Source organism: Daphnia pulex, chromosome 12 (genome assembly GCF_021134715.1).
Source record: "Daphnia pulex isolate KAP4 chromosome 12, ASM2113471v1".
Classification (NCBI taxonomy): domain Eukaryota; kingdom Metazoa; phylum Arthropoda; class Branchiopoda; order Diplostraca; family Daphniidae; genus Daphnia; species Daphnia pulex.
The window spans coordinates 9,895,435-9,914,480 of NC_060028.1; the positions used below are offsets into that span (position 1 = coordinate 9,895,435).

General features: G+C 45.6%; 1 protein-coding gene across 4 annotated transcripts; it reads left to right on the forward strand.

Annotated features, from left to right (window-relative positions):
* The first annotated feature begins 252 nt into the window (after positions 1-252).
* LOC124208496 (optomotor-blind protein-like) lies at positions 253-18,807 on the forward strand. Of its 4 annotated transcripts, none has more exons than XM_046606246.1 (7): positions 253-1,527; positions 4,916-5,029; positions 5,088-5,241; positions 12,975-13,124; positions 13,281-13,357; positions 14,340-14,692; positions 15,531-18,807. In XM_046606246.1, the coding sequence occupies exons 1-7, from the start codon at positions 737-739 to the stop codon at positions 16,907-16,909; spliced, it is 3,018 nt and encodes a 1,005-aa protein (XP_046462202.1). In that variant the 5' UTR covers positions 253-736; the 3' UTR covers positions 16,910-18,807. The 4 variants fall into 4 exon arrangements, with proteins under 4 accessions (XP_046462202.1, XP_046462204.1, XP_046462203.1 ...); XM_046606248.1 differs by having other exon boundaries at positions 254-1,527; positions 14,343-14,692; XM_046606247.1 differs by having other exon boundaries at positions 255-1,527; positions 12,978-13,124.
* The last annotated feature ends 239 nt before the right edge of the window (positions 18,808-19,046 follow it).

Sequence of the window (19,046 nt, forward strand, 5' to 3'; positions counted from 1 at the left end):
CAATCTCCGTTGGTACAACATTAAAGCCTTGGCCACGGCCACGCGGTGTCGGCGCTAGTGTCGGCTTCGGCGCGCCCGGTGCTTCACGGCCGTGTGGACATCCAACACCCTCCTGCCACCACCCTCCTCTTTTCTCTCCTCTCTCTACACACACACCTCCCCTTCCTTCTTCTTCTCTATTCCCTCCCGTTGGGTGGAAAAGCAGAGTGTGTGTGTGTGTGTGCTAGCTGCTAGCTGCCCATCACCTCCCACCAACCATCACACACACACACACCACAGTCAACACCTTCTCCTCGCTGCTGCTCCTTGTGCGCTGCTGCCTGGCCTCTGGCTCAGTTGCTGTTCTGATGGTGGTGGAGTCAGCTGCTCTCATACCCCAGTGCTCCGTCGAGTCGCCATTTTAATTCTTTTTTTCAAAAATAACCCAACTCCATTTTTAACTTGAAAACTTTGGACATTTCGATCGAACATGAACAAACGGTCGACTCTCGTCTGACCTTGGTTTATTTAAATTTATCTAGTTTTATGCAAATTTCGATTGAAAAAGTGTGAAAAGTGCGAAATTTTGGTGGTTCGGTGATTTTCTGGGAAGAGAATCGAGTGATTCAGTGTCGTGTGGTTGTTTGTTTTTAGTCGAGAGTGTGAAAGTAAATTAAATTGTGCCGCAGTGGGTCGTGATTGTGCGACTTAGCTGACGAGCCCGCCCAGCTGCACGCTGCATAGCCTCGCGCTCCAAATGCGTTTCGACCAGGGCGAGCAAGTCAATCAGCTGTTCTCGCAATCCGAGATGGCTTTCCATCCGTTCCTGTTGCAGCAACAACAGCACCACCATCACCACCTCTCCCATCAGCCGAGCCAAACGACGACGGCGGGCGGCAGTGCCTCAGCGGCCGCCAACGGAGGAGCCACCACTTCCGGCAGTGGACGGCCGTCGTCCGACTTTAGCGTCAGCTCACTCCTGACGGCCTCCCAACAACAACAACATCACCAGTTTAGTGAGCGGAACAATGGTGGTGGTTCAAACATGGCTGGATCGCCTTCCAGCAATTCCATGCAATCGGCAGCCGTGGCCGCTTTGGCCGCAGCGGCCGCCGCCCACGCCGCCCTACGCGGCTCCCATTCGCCGCCGTCGGCCAACAACAACAACAATAGCGTCAATTCGTCGTCGTCGTCATCGGCGGCGGCCTCGAGTTCTCCCGCTGGATCGGGAGCCATAGGCCCGTCTTCGATCCCCAATCCCGTCAGCGTCAGTATGGCCCAGCTGTCGGCCTACAACGCCGCCACTTCGTCACTTCTGGCCGCCCATCCGGCCTCGGTCCGTTTCCCGCATCCCTACACGACGGCCGAGGACGTTCTGGCCTCGGCGGCAGCGGCCGCCGCCGCCCACGCCCTCCGGCCGCTCCGCACTTTGCCGGCGGCCGAAGACGACGGCGTCACCGACGACCCTAAAGTCAGTCTCGAATCCAAAGATTTGTGGGAAAAATTTCACGGACTCGGCACCGAAATGGTCATCACCAAATCCGGCAGGTAAGAACAAATTCAATTTTCTTAGGCCTCCTTATCAATTTAAGTTGAATCAGTTAGGAGCCAAAAGGCGTAGCATCACTTTTTGAAATGGGCGATCGAAATATTATATCGACAGGCATTGCTAGAGATTCGTTTGTTTTGGGGCTGTTACTTGATGTAGTACTTGTATGTTTTACACGTTCGGCAGAGCGAGTGAAATAAAGCTAAAAGTGTGAAGAAGGAGGAGCCGTGAAAGAGCGTGAAAAAACAGAACGGGGTGAAACAATTGGGAGGTTTCCCCCCCGCGTAAAGCTGCCGACGGGATTTGACGACGGTGGGGGTGTCACTCGTTGTGTTTTGTTTTACTGTCAAACGAGAGTCTAACGAGTTGTCCGATATAAGTCAATAAGGGGCCACACTCTCCGTTTAGTCTTGTTACGGCCCCCTTCTTCGTGAAAAGTAAAAATCGATTCAACTTTTCTGTGTGTGTTGGGCGTCCGGTTCACAGTCGACAAGTCAGTGATCGATCCGATATGGCAAAGGAGGCCCAGTTCCCTAAAAGATATTGTATATCATAATGTCGACGGAAGAATATTAGGAGCTAGGCGACTGGCGCCAGCCACCAACCCCCCCCCCCCCTCCACCAAAAGTGGCTCCTTGTAAGAAACAAAAAAGTCGCGACAGACTATTTTTTCCGAGAAGGGGCCGAAGAAATTAGGCCTAGTGACATGAGGGGCAGTAAAGACTATCCCACCATGTCCCTTTTTGACTCGACTATATTTGTACTCGATCTACTATATACAAGTATAGAGTGTGTGTGTATATATAAATACGATCGCATAGGAAAAAATAAGATGGACCGACACTACACCAGCAATCAGAAATAATATAGAGGGGGGAAAGAATATTTTTTCGGTCGGAGGTGTCTCAATGTCCAGTGGGTGTGTGTTGGCCCTTTTGGGTTGTTGTAGAGAGAATCCTGGCGCCATTGAGGGTTTTCCTTTCGTACTAGATACGCAAGTATAGTAACAGTCATCTACACACAGGTAAAAAAGGTCCGTTGTTTTATGATTTAAAATAGGAAAAACGTTTTTTGAAATTCTTTTTAACGAGCTCAGAAAAATGAATCGATGATGTATGCTGCGTGATAACGAATCTCCAGACATTTTTCGCAGAGTCATTGAACGCATCTCTCGACAATAAATTTGTCGGACGCCATGACGGGCGCTGCCTAGACAAGTCAAAAACTCAAAAAAAGTTGGCTAGAAAAATATATGAGGAGAAAATACGTCCACCACTACTACTACTACTGTGTGTGTTTATATCAATGCGAAAGAATCTCAATTTTGTTGGCGCATTTTCATCCCAAAAACAGAAGAAGAAAGAAGATTGAATGAACGAATAAAGTCGGACGACACTATATATATTGTTTGTACGCGTCCAACTTTTGTTGGGGTTCTTTTTCTTCTTTTTTTTCGGGCTAGAGAGAGAGAGAATATAAAACAACAAGGAAATAACCAATCCACGGGGGGGTGGGGTGGATGTCGGCGCACGCGCGATTCACGCCGGCAATGGTCAAATGGTCGGCCATCGTCTTTTCTGAGCTGCGGAAGACATGGCATGGGAGGGAATAAAAAAAAGGAAAAAAGTTGATAATAAAATAAATCATGCGATGGTGTGCGGTATATATGGTTGTTGTTGTTGTTGTTGTTGTTGTTATCAGATTGTTTTTTCTTTTTGTCCATCAAAAACTACAAAAAATGGTCCGCACTTTTTGCCCGCAAATCACAACAAGACACACACTACCCCCCCGGGGCTGCTATAGTTTCTCTAAATCAATATTTGATTATTATGCGGCTACTCTCTGTATACATCATATATCCACCCCGGAAGTGTGTGTGTGTCTTTTATAAATACCGCAGAGTTGTCGTGAGTCGTGGCCGGGAGTGAAAAACTAAAAATCGTCGTGTCAAAAAAAAATTACAAAATTGTTTTTTTTTCTTTTTTCGGGATTTCATTTTTGTTTCCCGTTCGGGACTGTGAAGCCGTTTTCATCTGGTACACAGACTATAATCTTCTGAACACAACAAACAAAGCGACACGTACACACAAGAAACGACGACCGGCTCACTCTGATATATACACACGGTCGAGAGGTCGTGAGCTTGTTAGACACGTCGGGATAATAGCTCGGGAAAAGCTCTGAAAAAAATAAAGAAAAAAGAAATATTTCTATTTAAAAAAAAAGGTATAAATGAGAAAAAGACTCGTCGAGTCTGGTCAACGGTGTGAAGAAGAAAAAAGAGAATAGGCGCTATCTTCTGACTCTCTCTCGGTTCTTATATGATTATTATTTTTTCGTGTGTGTTGTCGATGGCTTTTTCGTCTGCCCATATTTTCTTACTTTTTTAGCCGCAGACGATTTTTTCTCTCTGTGCATAACGTTAGAAAAAAAAGCCCATCTGCATGGCTAATGAGGCATAATGAGCTCAGAAAAAGAAGAAAAAGAGTTTTACAGACGCAGTTTAGGCCGTCTGCTGCTGCTGCTGTCGTCCATTTTCTTTTTCTCTCTCTCTTGGTTGACCGTGAGATTCTCACCACCGCCAGAAGAAGAAGAAGAAGAAGAAGAAGAATAGGGAATTTAATATAAATCGGAAACAAAAGAGCGAAAAAAGGTGCCGCCATCGCCGCCACAAGAGAGAGAAACCTTAGATGCCCCCCGCACCCCGCACCCAGCACATATATCGCCGACGCTATTGTAGACATAACAGTCGAGTGGATGGGCGCCCAACACACACACACAAGTCGGCGGTGCTATTCAAACAACCCCCCACACACACAGAGAGAAAGAGAAGAGAGACAAACAGAGTAGCAGCAGCACAACCGACAGACCGGAAGGAGATGCGATGAGACAGCCGCGAGACATTTATTGAATGAGAATCTAGAGAGATACTCTTCTTCTCTTGTTGTCTGTTTCACCGATATAATACACACAGCACAGGAGAGAATCAAATACATATATAAAAAGATGAAAGACTACTACTTGAAAGATTTTGTCTGTTTCCATGTGTGTATCGAGGCTTTTTAGATGTTTAGTTCCGTCTCTACTCACATACAAGTTTCCTTCCCCTCTTGTGTATATTTTTATTATTCAACGTTGTGTCTCTGCAATGGGGAAATGTAACCGGGGGGTAGACGACGATGTTTGCCATCATCGCGCGTCGCTAATAACGGACAAAAAAGGTTTTACCCCTATGTGTTCTTCCAGCTTATGAGGGATTATAGGGATCATCAACTGTACTCGATATAGGAGATAACAAACCAGCAGACCCTCCATCCTAATTCTTGCTACCGATATTAGTTCATAGAGTACAACTAACGAATAAATTTGGTTTCATCTGTTCAATAGGCAAATGTTTCCGCAAATGAAGTTCCGCGTCTCTGGACTCGATCCCAAATCCAAGTACATTCTCCTGCTGGACATTGTGGCTGCCGACGACTACCGATACAAATTCCACAACAGGTTTGTCTCCATTTCATTTGAATTTCTGACAGATTCTGACATTTTTAAATTTCTGCAGTCGCTGGATGGTGGCCGGAAAAGCCGATCCTGAAATGCCCAAACGGATGTACATTCATCCCGACAGTCCGGCAACTGGCGAGCAGTGGATGCAGAAAGTCGTTTCCTTCCACAAACTGAAATTGACCAACAACATCTCGGACAAGCACGGCTTCGTAAGTGTCACATCTTGTGCATTATTTTATTCAAATTCGGTTTGGATAAGAAAAAGGGGCGGGCCCAATAATGTTGTGTGGGGATATATGTATCTTGTCGTCGTCGTTGTTTTATGGACAACTTCCGCTTAGTGAGACAAAACCGCAGAACCGTGTCATCATTAGACGCAATTTATTCCTCCACGACGGACGGACGGACGGACGGACGGGAAAATTCTTTTCTTTTCTTGGAGTTGGCCAGCAACACCTGCGCGCCGTGTCACAGACAAATAAGTTGCGACGGGAAAAAAAAGTTGATTCTCCTCTGTTTGTCTGGTTGTGTGTGTGTGTGTAGGCACAATAGAGACATCACCATCATCACCCATAAAGTTATCCTGTGGCATTGGTCTATACGCCGACACCAGCACACACACACACACCTGTAATTACCGGCCATTTTGTGTGTGTGTGATGCCTGCCTGCCCCCTCGGAGAACCGCCTTGTGGCCGGGACTTTGTGGGTGTCTCTGCTGAGGTGTAGCCCTGCCTCTTTTTTTCTCTTCTCCTACCGACGCCCACTGCACTGGGTGGCTGGATGGAATCGTGAGTGAACATGATCGGAAAAATGTTTATTTTTTCCGATGGCGACGACGATATTGTCAGACAGTTAAAAACCAACGCCATCTCTTAAAAAGTTTCTTTTTTTTTGTGTGAGCGATGGTGGGAATCAAACGTCATCGCTAGAGCTGACTGACGAATATTTTTATTACGAACAAAAGTTGGGATTTTCTTGTGTTCCAAAGGGAATTTTATTTGTGTGTGTGTGTCTAGTCGTCGACTGGTTTTTATATTTCGGAATCCTATGGGGAAATCATGAAAAACACACAGACGAGAGAGACAGGTATATAGGCGGGCAGCTATATGGGCGACCTTTTTTTTTCTCTTGAAACTGCGCGCTGGCCAAGTGGCGGAGTCAAACCGTCGCGCCACACGTTTGGGAGAGGGGGGGATGAATCTTTCACGTATAGAAGAAGAAGAAGGGGGTCTCGGCACTTTGGCACCTACCCCCTACCGTTTCCACCATGGAGGAAACTTGTTTGATCAACAGTTCTTCTTCTTCTTCTTCTTTGAAAAAGAAAAAAGAAATAAAACAAACAAGTCTGAAAAGAAAATGTGTGTGTGATTTACGAGCTTCTTAACGGCCAGCACACACCAAAGAAATTTTTCTGTTTTTATTTTTCACTCTTTTTCACTCTTTTTTTGGCTGAATCCTTAATCGATGGACCCCATTATTCATAAATCTTAAAAAGAAGAATCTTATATACGTTGGCCTTATTAGCTGTCGCTGGGTTATATGGGATAATTTATTCACCACCATCTCTTCCTTACGCCGCGCTATACTATGTGCAGAGAGGGGAATGACGTCAATTCAGTGGGGGGAGATATTCTTTACGAGGGTGCCGATTGATTTCCCCCCCCACGAAAAAAGAAACTTGGGCTGGTTGCTGCTGGTCCCCATTTTGTTTGTTTTTTCCTGTGGGTTATATCTATCTCTCCCTTTTTTTCTTATAAATAAATTTTTTTTTCGGGGGTCCCTCGGTCGGGGCCCGCCCTTATTCGTGATGGAAAACAATCAAGTCGATTGAAAATCAGCTGCCATCCAACAGCGAGAGAACCCCGAAGCTCTTCTTCTTCTTCTTCTAGCTCATACATATGTACGCACACACTCTAGTAGTATAGTAGTAGTAGTAGTGGTAGTAGATAGAATTTTTGGTTCGATGGACCGATGGTTTATGTCTATTTGTTTAGGCTCGCGGGGCCCGTGTGGAGAGTTTTACGATGTCGGTAGAAGAGAAGAAAAAAGGCGCAGTGCAGCACAGACAAGATTATTGAGAAATCTCTTAGCTTTTATATATTTGCTTTGAAGCCACAAACTGGACAGGTTATAACATTGAAACCTAGCTTCCAATTAACTTTTCCATCCACCTTAAATGAGAAAAAAAAAACACCTTTTCTCTCCTCTTGACTTTGGTTTCAATTAAAAAATGGGGAGGCCGTGATTTTTTGGGAGAAAATTATTTTTCACGATGATGAAGAACAAGTTGGGGTTGGTTTATCAAAATGTAGATTATCTATTTTATTTTTTTCTCGCTTGTCGTCAAGTGAAATTATACGGGGATGAGACGTGGTGAAGGGGGAGAAGAACATGAAACCGCGTCCGACCCCCTTCCTGTCGCTCAACTTATTGGCCTCGGATGAGTTCTGCTTCTTCTTCTTCTTTCCCCTCATTTTTCATTTGAACGTTCCAGTTCCTTTAGCTTTTCACTGGATATAACAAAAGAGGGCGGTCCTCATCATCTCGACAAGATGAATGGCGTTTCTTTTTTCGCTTCTATTCCGGTGAGTGTATCCGAAATAGACCAACAAATATTGTTGGTGATCCAGTGCGTAAATAGATCGTAATGGTATATATCCTGGAAGCCCGACGAGTGTAGAGATAAGGAGGAGCCGCGCGGCCCCAAAGGGACACTAGTTTCTTCTTCGTGTGCTGTTTGTTGTTGTTGTTGAGGAGGAAAGCGGAGACGGGATGGATTTCGATATCCCTGTCGGTTATTCTGTCTTATACCTTCCTTTTTTTTCTTAGACGCGCGTCTACCGCAGTGGAAAATCAACTCGAATCTTATTCACAAACACTTTCAACATTTTTCTTCTTTCCTCCGACAGTTGAAATAAAAATCGGCGCATAACGACCGCCATTTCTAAGCAAAAGAAGAAACAGCAGCTCAGAGCAGGAGCCACCATTTTCTTGGCGCCTTTTTTTTGAATTCATTACCGGTTGTGTATAATAGAGTTGTTGGTTAGTGCGTTGTTCTCCTGCTGCATCTATTGAAAGAGAAAAGTAGCTATTTATACACTCACTCCATCATTTCACCATCGGACACTACACACACGCATCTCTTAGAACCATCGCTAGTAGAGAGAAAGGCCCTTTGGAAAAAACAAAAAATATTTTTTCTTCGGTTGTTGTTTAGTGCCGTAAAAACGAAAAAAAGTGCCGCTCGGTTGTTGCGTCTTTTCCTTTGGCTTCCCAAAAATTTTTTTTTATTTTATTTTATTTATTTTTTTCCTGACTGTTGTTTGCTCACCTAACCAAAACATCTAGACACACTCACAAAGTCTCTTTTTTCTCTCTCTCCTATTCTTTTTATCTTTATATTCCGAGTTCGTTTCCTTTCGGCGGGGCGACAGAATAACGAGCGGGTCTCTCGGCCGCGATTATCATATTCTCACGCCGGGAGCGGCATGTGCCCCCCCCCTGTCTACCTCGGCGAACGAGTGAAATAGGTGCACAGTTGCACACACACAAGGATATGGCGTGGCAATGAACACTTGCGCCTGTGTAGATTGAAAAGCGCAACACATTTTTATTTATTTTTTTAAAACAAACGAAAATTAAATCAAAGCGAAAAGGCGATGCATACGGCAAAAGAGAGAGAGAAGCTAATTGTCGATTCTGTTGGTGTATTCGATTCGGGACTCCCGATTTGGAGCGGGCCACACGTATACACCTTTCCAGAAGCATTTCGCCCATGGCCTCGTTTCCAATCAACAATTTTCCGTCGATTGAATTATGAACCGTTTCGTCGATCTATTCCTCTTCATGGAATTGTCATTCGAAGGAAATGTCGAAGGAAGTTAAGGCCATCTTGTATAGTTGGTGCTGGGGTGTTGAGAATAAAGAAGAAGAAGAGTGATAATAGTTTGGCTGGCGCCAGTCGTCGTTCGTCGGTGTGTGTGTAACAAACGCCCCGAAGCCTTCCACCTTCTTCCCCCCCGTTTTCCATTCAAAAACAGAACTGGGCAAAGACATACATTCCTCATTGACTAAATAGATTCTCTTTTTACCGGTGGTGGTGGTGGGAAAAGGGGAGCTGGAATTCGGTGGGCCGTAACCGAATCGTGATACACTATAGATACTTTTCCCGTGAATGATGTGTGAAAACGGCTGGGCATAGCAAAGACATCAAACCGGGCCGGTCTATACAAACTCCGAAAAAGGGAAAACAAAACAATTCCTATACTCCCCAAAAAATCTGATGAGGAATATTCATAAGCAGAAAATCTCCCCCACAAGAAAAATTTATTTAGAAATATTCCGCTTATTATTGGCTCCAGTCAAAGTTAAATATTTTTGAAAAACACACACAACTGACAGTCGTCTGATCCATCCATACAATAGGGAGGCGTTGATGATTATAGAAATTTTTTTCCTTTTTTTTTTCACTGGGGGTTTGTGAGCGGACCTGAATGGGCCGGCCACACCTACCCAGGCGCCAAACAATCGACGTGTGGCTCTCTCTCTTTGCAGCTTGTATATTATACACTATCATTATATGATTATTATCATGATTATCATCTTGTGCGCCTAACTGCACAAGAGAGACTTGCCGCAGGCTAGACGAGCCTTCACAGCGGACGGAATGAATTTGTCTAGATCTTTTTCTTTCCTTTTTCTTTTTCTTTTTCTTCGGGATGATGATGTACGTATTTATTTATTCCCTTCTTTCCGGCACGGGCCGGCCGTCTCACACACAACAACAACAAAAAAAACAAAACTACCTGTGCACGATCGAATAATAAGCGACTCGTCGACACACACAAACCCACCAAAAAGAGTCTCGGATGAGCGGTGCGCACGCCGGGCTAATAAAAATGGATACGACCGAGACAGCGCAGACGGAATCTAAACACAAACATAAGAAAGAAGAAGAAAAACTTACGATATTTTTTTTCCTGGTTTTTCTCTCTTTCGTGTCCGGTCCGGGTCTTTTCCACAGATTTTTCCTTTATTATAGCAGATTTTTTGGTGGAGAAAATATTTATCCCGGTTTGTGTGTACAACACGTTACCAGCACTACCGTTCGAATTTTTCGTCTTCCAAGTCTTGTTTGATAGTGAGGAGGACCTCATCTGTAACACATAGTTTACAACCTGTCCGCCCCCATCCACCGTTGGAGGGAAAGAAAAGGGCTGTTGTGTTGGGCCGGCGTCTTATAATGTAGATTTGCATGGAAATGGAGGGGGCTTTCTTCTTCTCTCACCTGTTTGATGATTTATAGCCATCAGGTTTATTCAGATTCTTTCTCTCGTCTTCATCGGTGCCAATCGAATAGCCGCCATTGTTTCCACCGATTTTTTTACGGTTGCCCACTTGAACACGTCTGAATTTTTTCTTCCTTTTGTTCTTGTTCTTCTTTCTTCCCCAAGAAACAAACACAACAATAGACATGACGTCTTCGGTGTCGATAATGATGGTGGAGAAAGGCCCTGGAAGGAGGGACCTGTTTTATTCTTTTTGAGAACTGAGGGGGGGTGGATCTTATTACATCCAACACCTTCCATCCTCCCCGATTCCTCCTCATTCATATCAGACACCGAGTGAGAGCAAATAGCCCGCAGACGGTTTTATAGACACACACACACCGGTGCTGTGTAATCATCCCACCCAAAAAGTTTCTTCTTTTTCAGGTGTAAAGAAAAATCAAACCCCAAAATGAAAAAGAAGATCGTGAAAAAAAGAACACCAACCAACCGACCATTATTACGATGATTATTATCATTATATTTTAGAACTGGGGTTTTTCTTCTCTCTGGTGTGTTGTCTACATTTTTTTGTTGTTGGTCTGTGGCGTCAAAATGTTTTCGATCGTGTTTGTTTGATGTGTAGAGAGCCACCAGCCCCCAAAAAAGTTCCTGCGGGCTGTGATTGGGTGTCCGTGTTTGGGTTTTTTTTTTCTTTTTCTTTTCTTTTTTCAAGAACAAACATATAAAGACCACCAGCAGCAGCAGCAGCAACAACCAGATGGTTGTTTCGTGAGTTGTAGCCGCGGGATAAATGTCTAAAATCCCAAAAAATATATCCATTTCAATCCGAGTAGAGAAAGAAAAATAAAAAAAGTCGACCGCCCACATTGATTTGAAAAAATTTCTTTTCATTCGAATTTTTTCGAATCGAGTTTTTTAAAAATAAAAAAATAACTACAGTAGAGAGAGCTGGCGGTTTAATGAATGACAACATTTGTCATTGACGCCGACTACTGAATCGTCTGTACGGAAAAATATAAAAATTTATTTTTTTCCTCCTGAAATTTTTGTCCGGAAGAATTTGTCAGTCAAATTCCAAAGGTGTACACAGTCTATGTGTACTCTTGCAAGTTCCTCTAGCTCTCCCTATGTTTTTCACGATGATATATTGACACACGTGCGGCTGGTTTGGCCCTTTCCAGTCTACCGACGACTCCCGTTTCTCCTGGACGTTTTTTAAAATATTCTCCTGGCGTAGGAAATTCTTTAGCCTCTCCTGGTAGCAGCACACACACACACACAAATGGACACATTCTTTTGGTCTAGTGTGGCCGCTCGTCGTTGTATAATATAGTGTCTTGACGGCAGAGGAATGGGGGGGGGGGACCTGGCAAAGTCCAGTGGGTCCATCGAGAGAAGCGGCACACAATCGGGAGCTACCAGAACTGTCCAGTAGCCGACGATCGACCGAGGACAACAACAAAAAGAAAAAAAAATAAAAAAACAAAACGGCATTCCAACGGCCAAAAGGTATACGAGGCCACATCTCGGCAGCGCGTCCATCGCAAACGGCGTGCATTCCATTAAACGGAGCAGCTCATTTCTCTTAGGAGACTCCCCCCGTATTTACCTGCTGCTGCCCAGGTAGTAGTAGTAGTAGCTCTGCCCAGGGTCTATATAGTGTGAGAGAGACAGACAGTGAGAAATAGATCGACTTACCAGCCTGGCAGCAACAACAGAAGCAGGTTCCCGAAATATCAAATAATATAGAAAAACTGGTTTTCTTCTTTCCCTACAAGAAGAAGAAGAATTTCTTATATAACAAAAACAACAACCAGTTGGCCGTCGTGGTGGTTCGTTCGTTTCCCAGACGAGAGATACATAAGAAATCAATGGGGGAAATGCATTAGGATTATTAGCGGCGCCAAAGTTCAAACGGGAGAATACAACAATTTCATGTCGTCTGCTTTTATTCCTCTGATTGGTATAGTAGGGGGAGGAGGAGACCAATGCGTGTGCATTTGTATAAATAGCTAATTTCCTAAAGAGCTGATCGCGTCTCTAGTTGCCTGGGATGATGATGGTGGTGGGGTGGGGGATCCTCTCATAGAATTCGGTGCCTTTTGTGACCCGGGGGATTTTGCCGAGTCTGACGGCGTATAGGGGCGGTCGTGAAACTTTTGCTCCTCTTTGATTTTTTCCTTCTTCTGACGTGACTGTCGTTGCATCACATTTCCCCTCCCCCCTACTTTTTTGTGTGTGTGTCGTCTGTCGTGTGAGAACAATCGCCCGTCGTTTGCCGCGCCCGTTATATTGCGGGTTCACACAAGCGGACACACGGAGGAGAAAAAGAAGAGAAGAAAAAAAATCAGTAACTGTCGAAACTTAACGTCCGAGAATATATGTCCGGGAGAGTCGACGATGCGCGAATAAAAACCCGCCAATCAACCGCCGGCCAACCCCCACCCAACACACACAAAAAAGGGGAACATTTCACGATTGAGTGAATCTATTTTTTCTTGATCAATTGCTGATGATTGTGTGTGTGTGTCCTAGAGGGGAAAAAATTGTGCAGTTATTGATTTTTTGATTTATTTGTCGAGTGTGGCTCAGATGAATCATTTTTTCCGTGTTTTTTCTCTCCATTTCTCTTTTCCTTGTGTGTTAAAGCAGACGATATTGAATTCGATGCACAAGTACCAGCCGCGATTTCATCTGGTGCGGGCCAACGACATCCTCAAGCTGCCCTACAGCACGTTTCGCACTTATGTCTTCAAGGAGACGGAATTCATCGCCGTCACGGCTTATCAAAATGAAAAGGTAAGACGACAGACATTTACGTAAGAAAAGGTGTCAAGGTGTTTCTCTCCTCTTGTCTATCACCACCACCACCTTATTCTATGACCCATCTTGGCTATTCAAGTGGCCCTGCTTCCAAACAGAAAATGATTTTTAAAAATTTGATTGAAATTCCAGATCACGCAATTGAAAATCGATAACAACCCGTTCGCCAAAGGATTCCGCGACACGGGGGCCGGCAAGCGTGAAAAAAAGTGAGTTTGTCATTTTTATAATTTCTTCTCTTTATTTCTAAATTTTGAGCTGGACAGCAGCGGTGTGTGTGTGTGTGGACAGCAGCGGTGTGTGTGTGTGTGTCCGGCTAGATTGACAAATAATAGACTACTGTGCGAGAGAGAGAGGGTCTAGTTTTGTTGACACTGGCGCCACAGTTTAGGAGGGGGGGGGGGTTGCGATTAGGAGCCGATGAAATGGTCGTCATTTGTTGTGCAAACAAACGGGCACACGCTCTCTCGTAACCGAAACGCCGCCCCCTTTTTGCCGGCTATATAGTATCCCGCTGGGTGTAGGCCATCCCCAAAATTCTCTCGTTTCTTTCTCTCTCTCTGTGTGTGTGTGTACAAACACTAAAGGCCAGCAGCTTCAGTAAGTAAAGTAAGTGGTCTGTGGACAATCTCTTTTTTTTTTGGTTGGGCCGGCCCCCCTCGACACACCGCAAGCTGTCATCCGATCCGGGGCTAATTACTCTAAAAACCTCCAGGCAGATGTTCACATTTTCACCCAGTGTTATAGACTACTTGTGTAGAGACGTGTGTGTGCAGTTCCGTCGTATTAGAGCTGGAAAAACTCGACTGTGCTATGCCGGGCGACACGACAAATACACACAAAAGAGAGAGAAACACAGCAAATGAGGTTCAACAGCGAGCAGATGGGCGACCTTGTTATATAGACACAACGGCACACACAACTGTCTATTTGACAGTTTCTCTGTCTGTCCGTCCAGCTCGGCTTCTTCTTATTTTATTAGTGTTATCCCTTCACTCGGGTTGTTTTGGGATACCGGCGGAATTCAACTGGAAGGACAATCAAGACGTGGTGGTAATGACGGGCTGGATAAAGTTGACAGCCATAAAAACCAACACAGAATGTCACCAACCTTTGCTCAATTTAGAAATCTAATTGAATCTAAAAACAAAAGAAAATCTTTATTTATTTTTGTTCCCAAATTTTGTCCAGCAGGCAGGCCATGCTGGCGGCATCTCAACGGCATCACGACGATCCTTCCGGCCACAAACATCATCACCACCACTCGTCGGGCGGCGGAGGTGTCGGCGTGGGCAGCGGCGGACTGCACGGACACCATCACGGCCACCACCACCACCACGGCGGACACCACCACGGCCACCACGTCGGTCATCACGGTCTGGGCGGATTGGGCGTCGGCGTTGGGGCCGGCGGAGTCTCCATGTCGTGTTCTCCGGCTCCCGATTCCAGTCAAGATGGCGTCCACGATTTGGACGATGAGAAACTGGACGTGGTGGGCACCAGCGACGGACGAGACGGCGCATCTCCACTTCACATCTCTGACGGTAAGTGTGTCTCTGTTGTTCCAGCCCTTTCGTTTACAACCCGCAAGGCCCCAGGGTTTCTTCTGCCCAGTCTTTTTTGGGGGATTTTTATTGTATTTGTTTTTTATTCTTCTTCTTCTTCTTTTGGGAAGTTGTTTTGAGTGGTGATGTGCGCCCGTGAAGCGTGAAAAGGGGGCGCACAGCTACTACGGCCGGCCATTGACACGGACTTGTTAATGTCTCTCGCGGCTATTTGACATAGTCCGTCCGTTTTGGTTTTTGCCTTTTCCCGATGGATGTCCACAGAGCTCATACACACACACACCTGTCCATTTTTCTCTGCCCAAAAGTGTCGTGTGCATAGAGGAGAAGAGAAAGAAAAGTTTTTTCGGGTTGTTGTTCACGGCTGGCAAAATAGATAAATGACGGGACTATTTCTAACGTCCGTCTAGAAATATATATTTCTAGCTCTTTTTGGAAAATATAGAAGCGTCGATGAATTATCGTTTTCCCCTTGTACACTGTGTAGTAGTGTAACCTCCTTTTCTTTGAAGAAAAAGAAAAGAGAAAAAACAGTAGCGGAAATTTTTATTTCGGTTTTTCTTCCACGGCGTCGTCGCCGGGCCAGCAATTGTCTTTCCGCTTTGCGGTCGGCGCTCGTTGACAGCTCGAGAGAATAAAAACAAACAGACGCAAAACAATACCAGTCGAAAAATGCTCCAAGAAGAAAATCATTAGCTAGAGGAACCTTCCACCACCACCACATACCGGAAACCTTAGAGCTCCTCCCACTTTTCCAAAAAAGTTTTAAAAAAATGTTGATCCATTTTTTAAAAACAAATTGAATTTTTTTAATTAGATGCCAGCATGTCGGAGGATATGAGCCGGACGGGAACTCCGTCGCACCACCACGGCGACTCGGATTCGGACGGCAACAACGACCACCACCCACACCATCCGCACCATCCGTCGGCGTCGTCGCTGCACCACCAGCTCCACAACCACCACCTCAACAGTCTTCATCCGCACCACAATCACAGCCTGCAGCATCACTTGCTGGTCCAGCAACAGATGCAACAGATGCAGCAGAGGAGTCGGGAGAGTCACCTCAACAACCAGAGGGTCTCCTCATCGGCCGGCAATCACCACGGATCCTCGTCGGCTCTCAGCGGACAGCACAGCGCCGGAAGCGGAAGTGGCGGGCCGGGCAACGCCATGCTGTCGCCCGGATCGGTGGCCGCTGCAGCGGCGGCAGCGGCGGCTGCCCAGCAGATCCACTCGGCTCTGGCCAATTCCGGCGGGGCTGGCGGATTACTTTCGTCCGTCCATCCGAGCACGGTCAGTTTGGGACCACCTCTACCTCCCCCACCTCATTTGCTCCCTTACCTCTACCCGGGTGCTGGATTGTATCCGGGTGGGCCATCACTCCACCAGCTGAGTCAGTTCCTCAATCACGCTCACGGCCACGGAATGAATCACGGTCCGCACGGCCCGTCTGGTCCGTCCGGTCACGCCATGGCCGGCTTGGCGGCTGCCGCCGCATCTGCGCACATGGGCGCTCACATGGCCGGCCACAATTTGCTGCTGAACGCCCAGTTGGCTCTGGCCGCCCAGCACCAGCTCTTCCATCCGCACGCCTATCAGAATCTCTCGGCCGCCATTGCCGCTCACTCGGCCGCCACCAACGCGGCGGCCGCAGCCGGCCAAGCTCCTCCGCCGTCGTCACTCCCTTCCTCTGGCCATCCCTTGTCTCAGCCTCCTCCTCCTTCTCTTCCGTTGGCGCCGGTCCTGCCCGTCACCACTCCCCTGTCGTCCTCGACGACGCCTCCTTCCAGCGGCGGCGGTGGTGGCGAAGGCGGCCAGCGTCACAGAGGCCAGCACCGCTTCGCCCCGTACAGTCTCCAGCTGGGCAGCAGTACAAGTCCGCCGACGGGCCAGTCGAAATCCCTGACGGGATTGTCTTCGCTGGGCTCGTCGGCCTTTGACGCCGTCAGCCCCAAAGGATCCAGCAGCCCCAAAGGATCGCCACCGCCGCATCACCACCGATCGCCGTCGCCGACGCCATCGTCCGTCTCGTCGACGGTCAGCAGCAGCACGGCCAGCAACGCCGGCGGCGGCGGCCCAACCTCGGCCAGCGATCTGAAGAACATGGAGAAAATGATCAACGGATTGGAAATGGCCAAGGGAATGATCGCCGCCGGAGCGGAATCCAACGCTTCGATCGACGATCCCAAGTAGAAAATCTTTTCAGTTTTTTACTCCCTGTATTATTAATTTAAATGATGTTTTGACACCATTTTATTATTTAATTGAATCTCTTTTTGTGCGTGTGTGTGTGTGTGGTGGGTGTTTTTAATTTTTAATTCTTTTGGGTTTTTTTAAATTTCATCAATTCATACGGCACAATATTCCGAGCCGATTTTTAAAAATGGCGAGGATGAAAATGATTCTTATGTGAATAATTTCGAACAAAAAACATTCGATTACATCTATTTGTTTAGGCCTCACAACACACACAACACACACACAAACAAACAAACATCTTCGAAACCAAAGAGAATCAAAAACGGAAGGTGAAATCCTCACCGGCCGTTGGATTTCTTTCACCTTCTCCTCTCACGATTGTGCGGTGTCACGATTCCGCTAGTGTGCTACTAAATTGTTTTTGTTTTTTTCAATCTTAAACGAGTTTGTCCAGAGAATTTGTCACGTTTTCCCCCAATTTTTCGGTTTGAAATTTCACACGCCACCCTAACCCGTTCTAGTATAAATAATTAACTCCCGGGTCAAATTTAATTAAAAATGGAAAACACACAAAAAAAATTTAATTGTAATTGTTGTTTTGGGCTGGAAAAATATTTCAAATTACGTGTGCAAAAGTGAGTGTGATCCCGCAGGACAAAAAAAGAAACCCCGTTCGTGTGCCAATGAGTTTGAAAAAGAAGATTCCTCTCGAGTTAAATTAGCAACTACACACAAACACACACACACACACAGTGGACACGTTGAAACGATTCTGATTTTCTCTCATTCGTGCTATAATTATAGGCCTATACGTATGTAAAACTTATAATATAAAATCCTATAATACGGTTACATTTCTCTTCCGTTTTGCCCAACCCCCCCACCCAACCCCCCCTCTGTTGTTGTTGTTGTTGTTGTCGGAAACAAACAATTCGTGAGCTAATCCCGCTGATTCTCTTCTTAAAACAAAAACAAAAAAAAATTTACAAAAATTCCTCCTGGAAATTAAAACACTGTGTGCTCCTGATGGCTGGGATCAGCTGATGGCTCCTGTGTGTGTAATAAATGTACATGTCGATATATAATTAATTCCCTCCCACCTCCCCCTGTCTGTGTGTGTGTGTGTGTGACTGGTCCGGCGGAAGAGCAAACACAAAAGAGAATAAAAATCGGTCAACTAGAAAATGAAAGAAAAATCACGGGGCGGGAATTTTCGGAAAATTCGACTGCGCAGTTTTTTCGGCTGCGTGAGCGCGCGCGTGTGTGTGTGTGTGAATGTGTCCTGTGACTGTGTCGAAAATTCGTTTTTTCTTTTCTGATTTTTCGGATATTTGTGTGTGTGTGTCCTACTGAATTCGTGTCATCCCTTTTGCTCTCATGCACCTCCTCCTGTTTGATTTTTTCGGTTTTAAAATTTCGGTCGGGAAAAAACAAGAAATTTGTTCAATTTGTTCAATTTGTGTACGTGTATGTTTCCCGTTCGGATGTTTTTTCCCCCTCCCTCCCCTATAAAACAAATGGATGATTATTGCCGTTATTTAGTCGATGAATTGCACGTATTGTACAACAGTTGGATGATGATGACACGCCCTTTTATATATATATATGATACAAAACGTAGCGCGCGCAGCCACACAGACGGTTTTTCTCTCTTTCTCTTTCTCTCCTTTCTCTTTTGAATTCTTTCTGAAACTATTATTATATACAATTTTGTGTTCCGTTTGTTTGTTTGTGTTTATTCTTCATTTGTATTTTAAAAAAGCAGACAAAAAAGACAAGAAAAATCAACAACTATACATCTATATGGGTTCCTGGTTCCTTTTTGATGTGTAACAAAGTCAAAAGTATCAGTTTGTAATTGAGCAATACAGCTTTGTTATGTGCGTAAAGAACGTATTAGTTATTTTGGTATTTATTTTTCTCTCTCCCAATTTTCTGTCCATTCATCGAAACGGAGGCTCCACCGTGTCGGGGCATTTTCTCCCCCCCAACCGTCTGGGCGCAAGAGCGGCCGCGATGGCTCGACGATTTTTTCCGACAGGGTGGAGTTGATCCAGCCCAAGAAATTCCACGTTGGCGGCTGAGAAATTCCGATACATTTAGAAACGATCGGTGGATAGACTCGATCAAC

Excerpts from the sequence above, each read along its gene's own strand:
- LOC124208496 (XM_046606246.1), top strand. The coding sequence starts at position 737 with ATGCGTTTCGACCAGGGCGAGCAAGTCAATCAGCTGTTCTCGCAATCC. Across the intron at positions 5,030-5,087 it reads CGATACAAATTCCACAACAG|TCGCTGGATGGTGGCCGGAA; the intron begins GTTTGTCTCCAT and ends AAATTTCTGCAG. Across the intron at positions 13,358-14,339 it reads GCCGGCAAGCGTGAAAAAAA|CAGGCAGGCCATGCTGGCGG; the intron begins GTGAGTTTGTCA and ends AATTTTGTCCAG.